Source organism: Vulpes vulpes, chromosome 4 (assembly GCF_048418805.1).
Source record: "Vulpes vulpes isolate BD-2025 chromosome 4, VulVul3, whole genome shotgun sequence".
Taxonomy (NCBI): domain Eukaryota; kingdom Metazoa; phylum Chordata; class Mammalia; order Carnivora; family Canidae; genus Vulpes; species Vulpes vulpes.
In genome coordinates, this window is record NC_132783.1 from 33,612,817 (window position 1) to 33,618,816 (window position 6,000).

The 6,000-nt window shown below is 41.7% G+C and overlaps 1 protein-coding gene across 1 annotated transcript in view; it reads right to left on the bottom strand.

The window, feature by feature from the left end:
- Positions 1–5,514, bottom strand: part of FAM241A (family with sequence similarity 241 member A) — a 44,421-nt gene extending 38,907 nt beyond the window's left edge. Inside the window, exon 1 of the mRNA XM_072755476.1 lies at positions 5,168–5,514. Coding sequence (XP_072611577.1) covers positions 5,168–5,332 — 165 coding nt within the window. The 5' untranslated portion in view covers positions 5,333–5,514. The remainder of the gene's footprint in view (positions 1–5,167) is intronic.
- Positions 5,515–6,000: the final 486 nt, after the last annotated feature.

Below are 6,000 nucleotides of genomic sequence, written 5' to 3' on the forward strand. Positions count from 1 at the left end.
CAAGAGTCAAGACACTCGACTTGGCTGAGCCACCCAAGTGCCACTGGCAAGTACCTTTATAAAGGTTTCTTCATTTATTCACCTACATATCTATGAATTAGCATTGATCTGAAAGTTCTAGGTTTCACAAAGGCCAGAAATAAAAATGAAGCATTACCACTTGAAAGGAAGCAAAATCAACCTTACCTATAGACTGGATGATTATATATCTAGAAGATGCAAAAGAATCAAGTCTAAAAGATACTGGTATTTATTAACATAAGAATTAACAAAAGAATTCAGAAAGATAACTAGTTAAAAACTAAATATATAAAAACCAGTAGCTAGAAACCAGCAGCAAAAGGATGATTTGTGGGGAAGAACATCCCTTTCACAAAACCAACAAAAACATAAAAGCTTAATATAGATTTTAGTATTTGTAATTACTATAAAGGATTGTAAAACTAGGGAAAAATGGATTATTCAATGATTGGGGAAAAAAAACAGATTAGCTCTATACCTCACACAATACTTAGTTATTCTAAAGAGACTAAATATACAGGGTTTTTAAAAAAATAATAAAACATAGAATACACACACACAAGAAAATATTGGTGGATATTTAACTTGGGATAAGCACCCAAGTGATATTTAAATATTTAATATTTAAAATATTGGTGGGTATTATATTTAATATTGGTAGGATTAAAAAGAACGTTCTAAAGATATAGATAGATATGTGTATATATTATGCGTGTATGTGTGTATGTTTGATAGACGTGGACAAAGTTATCAAAATAAATTCCCTTAGCTAATAAAAACTTAAAGCATTTCTAAATCAAAAACATCATAAACAAAATGATAAAGTCAAGAGCAAGCAGGGAAAATATTTATAAGCAATGTGAAATAAGAAATTAACATCTTATAATAGTGTCAAAAAAGGTCAAAGAACATGATTTTAAAAAATGCAAATGCTCAATAAATACATGCACATGCAAGGTTTAGTAAACCTCTCCAGCAATATTTTACAACATAAGATAATTTTGACCTACTAAATTGGCAAAGATTAATAATCTATAAATTACACCATTCCTTACAGGCATGGATGGCACTCATACACCAATGCTGGAAGTGTACATTGGTGTGACCTTTCTTGAATGCAATCCTTTAGAATGTTCCAAGAGGCTTCAATGAATTTGACTCATTGACCTAGTTCTTTCATTTCTAGGAATCTATTGCAAGGTAGAACTCTGAAGATTTACATGCAAAGGTTTTCATTACAGCATTATTTAAAAAGAAATTTTGAAGCACCTTAGATGTATATTAGTAGGAAAATGGACTGTAAGGCAGCCTTAAAAATAATTTTTACAAATAATTTTTCATAACACAGGAAAATGACACAACATGCTAAGTAGTCAAAACAAGAAAGCAAATTTCATATTATACTAAAACATGTTAAAAATATATGTGTATATACATATAAGTATAGTAATATATGAGAGAGAAGGAGAGACTAATAATACCAAATTTATGAGATATATTTTTTTAAATATTTGATATTTTTAAACAAAATATTGCTTGGATTGGAATTTCAAATGCTTTTGTTTTCCTCCTTAGATTTTTCTTTATTTCTACATTTTCCAAAGTACATTACTTCAGTAATCATAAAGAAAGGCCTTAGAGCTAAAGATAATGATTCTAATGTCAATCTGAGGATAATGGGACCTCTATGCTCTAGGAGGTAAGAAGGGCCATCTTAGGTTATTCAGGTTGTGAACTGCCACATCTAAGCAGATGCTATTCACATTGTAGGCATATTATAAAAGAACTAGAGATGTTTGGCCTTTCAGTTACGCAGTAGTTCAGACTCTTTTATATAAAACCACCTAATGTTCACAGGCATGAACATACTTGAATCATGTCTCATGTACACAATGAACAACACATATGTGGGATAGTTATGCCCTCTCCCTTTGTTCCCTTGGGCATTTTGCCATTCTCCCTTGCTTATCTCTCTTAGATGCCTGACATGTACTTCAAACTTGACACAGTTCCTTCATCTAAAAGAGTTGTTCTATTCTTTTAAGTCCTCCTTTCTTAAGATATTTGATTTTAACTAGGCCTCCTTTGTCAATCATCCTACCTAGAGAGACAAAAGAACCTTAGTTTTCTCAAATGGCGTGGCATTTAAGAACAAGTAGTAAGGGGGAACGCCTGGGTGGCTCAGCAGTTGAGCGTCTGCCTTCAGCTCAGGCCATGATCCTGGAGTCCTGGGATCGAGTCCCACATCCAGCTCCCTGCATAGAGCCTGCTTCTCCCTCTGCCTGTGTCTCTACTTCTCTCTCTGTGTGTGTCTCTCATGATAAATAAATAAAATATTAAAAAAAAAGAACAAGTAGAAGGGAAAAAAATGATGCTGACAATCTTAGTTATTAAGAAAATACCTATATTACTATTTCTGTGTTACTTGAAATAAATACCAAGATATAGACCATTCTGAGCTGGTATCATATCAATGAGCCAAAGGTAGGTTTTGTACAGTCAAAGCTGATACAAGAGACTTCCCAAGATGAGGGAAGGGCATAAACCTTTCTGACAGGAATGGAAAGAAAAATCAGTGAAGGAAAGGATGCCTGTGGAGGAGCCTTTAGCCTGGAGAATAGCTAATGGAAGAAACATGCTTCATCAAATTATCAGGTAATGAAGCAAACAGAAATAGGAAGGAATTTAATACAAAAAATTAGGGGCTGAAAAAAAAAATCACTGACAGCTGGAGGAGCAAAAGTCAGATGTCTTCTGGAACTATTGCGTTCAAGAGCACACCACCACAGCCTGGATCCAGACGTAGGGGAGCCTCTGTGGAGGCGGCTACCATCGCCACCGCTACCACTGATGCCACCAGTTCTCTTTCAACATCCATAAGGCTGAGACTGTGGAACATCAAGTGAGTGTGCCAGGCAGAAAGGACACCAGGAATATGGCCTCTGCCTCATTTCCAGCTAATTAGTTTTAGTTCCATTCCTGTTTATATCATTGTTTCTGTGGAAAAATTCACTCTAAATTCTAAATAACTAGTCTACAAACCAAGTTTTCAAAAATATTCTATTTTGTAATCTGGAATCTGTGTGCCCTTAAAATAAACAAACACATACCATCCCCTAAGGAAAAACTAAATGAAACAACTCTTTAGGTTATATTTCATAGTCAATGAATTCATTCACTTCTCCCTCAGGTATTTTTATATCTCTAGTTACCATCATTGCAAGGGAGTGCATAAAATTTTTAAATTTCAGTTGCAGGACTTGCAAAGAAAAGAAGAAAACAAGCCTTGGTGATAATATTATCAACAAATGATTTATCTCAAAAGCTTACTTCTTAGACCAAAGGGTTGTATTGTCCCAATTTTTTGTTCATTTTTGGTTTCTTGATAAGAAGTTCTTCTTTGGTGCTGATTTGGGGTAAGTGCTTATCTCAGGTGTAATTTTCCATTACTATGTATGTAGGCTTAGGGTACATAAATACATTATCTGATAAAAAAATAACAGTTTCAACATTTCAAAGGAAATAAATTTCCATGACAGGCACTGAAAGAAGCAGGTGTGCGGGGATATGTTTTCTAGGATATACGTATCATTTATTTTTGTTTGTTTTCATCCTTTTTCTTTGTACCAAATAATTTTGGTAAGACCAGAGATACTAATGATGTGAAATCTACAGAAGTATAAATGAAGCAATATTTTACATGCTCCCTTACAAACATTTGAAAATTTACTCTGAGAACCTCAATTCTACTGTACCCCCCTCACCACCACCACCACCAAGGGAGTTCCTTGTAGCTTGCTGTTTTCTTCACTTTTCCAGTTGAACAACTAAAGCAAGAGGAAACTAAGCCCTTTAGCTACTGAGTCATGGTCCAGTTGGATGGTACACTAGGAAGGGAATAGGGAAGATCTCCTAGTGACTAATTATTTGCTTCAGTCACCATGCCATCTCTTATATTGTCATAAGGATGAAAACTTACAATAAATAAAATATTTTTAAAAAAGGATGAAAAATTACACCTCCACATGGTAATGAGCCTGATGCTAAGGCATATTTTGTATGTGCCACACAATGGTATTTCTGTTTTCTAAATAAAATGTTGAAATACCAGAAGTTACACTTTATCTACTAATGCATTTAGTGATGCTATTGGAGTTTGTGAAATGTGACAAAATGACAGACGGACAATGATGAAAGGAGACGACATTAATCGATTGTCCCAACAGTATAGGCCGTAGCAAAGGCAAATAATCATGTGACTACTCCTTAATGTGATTCTGAAGGTAGGCTTATTTCAGGTATTTCTGAGAGTTTAATTACTGTTTTTGCTGGTGAAAATCTACCCTACATTATAATCCAATTTCTTTTTATTAAATCTCTTGCCTAATCTTGAGGACATCTGATATGTTGTAATGCCTATTACCATACTTCATTTAGTGAGAACAGATTCTGAGAGTTTCAAAAATTACCCAACTTCTCCTTTTCCTACCGCTGTCCTCTGAATACTTCTTTCCCTTCGGGGCTAACTGAAAGCAATTTTCTTGCTTTTTCACTTTTAAAATGAAGTTTTGATTTCATTTGCGTTCATGTGAGGAACCTGCTCTCTTGGAGAGTCCCAGGCAAGGTATCTATTGTAATACCCGCTCCTACACATGCTTTCAGACACTGATTGCACATCTAGAGACAGACACCCACACCTTCTCAGAGGCGCTAGGTGTGCGATCGGAACTGCCAAGATGGAGGGCAGGAAGGGAGCAGCTGTCCCCTAAACCACAGCACAGGGGTTTGGACTGGAGGTTGCAAAAAAAAAAAAAAAAAAAAAAAAGTGTTTACATGTAAGGCTTTTAGATAAGTGACCGTTATGGAGGGTACTTCCACAGAGCCCGGGGCGCCGGCCTGCGCCCGCCTGCCCCACAGCAGGGGAAGGGCCGTGTTGACCCCGCCAGGCACGCGACCCCGGGGCACTCGCCGCCGCGCACGCACGACCCCGCAGCCCGGCCGTGGGCGCGCCGTCCAACCGCTCCTCGCCGCGGCGACCAGCGCCCCACGCCGAGCAGAGCCCAGGCGCCGCCCGCCCGCCTACTTCCCTCCGCCGCCGGGTGGGGCTCGGCAAACCCGCCGGGCCGCGCCACCCCTCCCCGCTCACCTGCTCGCGCTCCTCCAGCGGCCGCTGCCCGCGTCGCCGCGGGCTCGCCCCGGGCTCCGGCTCTGTCCCCGCCACCGGCCGCTCCGCCAGCGCGTCCCGGTCCTCGTCGCGCTCCCCGCCGCCGCCGCCGCCGCCGCCACCGAGCAGGTCCCCGGCCGAGCACATCCCGTCGCCAACTCCCGCGGCCGGGACGGCCGCCGGAGGAGCGGAGCGTGAAACGTGAGGCAGCGCCGCCAGCCGCGGGCCGCCCGGAGACCGGCCGCGCTGCCCACAGACAGGAGCCTCCGGAGCGCCCCGCCGGCCAGCGTGCCAGAAGTGCCAGCCCGGCCCGGCCTCTCCTGTCACTGGCTCGCCCCGCCCCGACCCCCGGGGCGGGGCCCACCCGGGGGCAGGGCCACGGCGGGGGCGGAGCCAACGGGGGCGTGTGGGGGAGCCCTGAGAGCGACTGTGCGTGTTCGCGCGCGTCCGTGAGGCCGCGTGTGTGAGACTGTGTACACCGAGAGACCGTATGTACGTGTGTGAGAGAGATTGTCTGTGTGTGAGGTTGTGTGTGTGAGACGGAATGTGTGAGTATGTACGTAACAGATTTTAAGAAATTGTGTATGTGTGAAACTGTTAGGAGTCTGTGAGAGACAGTGTATGTAAGAGAGGGTGAGTGTGAGGGAGAGAGGAGAGCGTGTGTGTGTGTGTGTGTGTGTGTGTGTGTGTGACGCACAGTTACACTCCAGCGGGCTGGTCCTGTTCTTCCTTGGCACGGAGGCTGTGCCTGAGTGTGCTGCTGGAGGCCTGTCCTGAGTGCCGTCCATCCTTTGCAAGTAATACACACTTCTCTG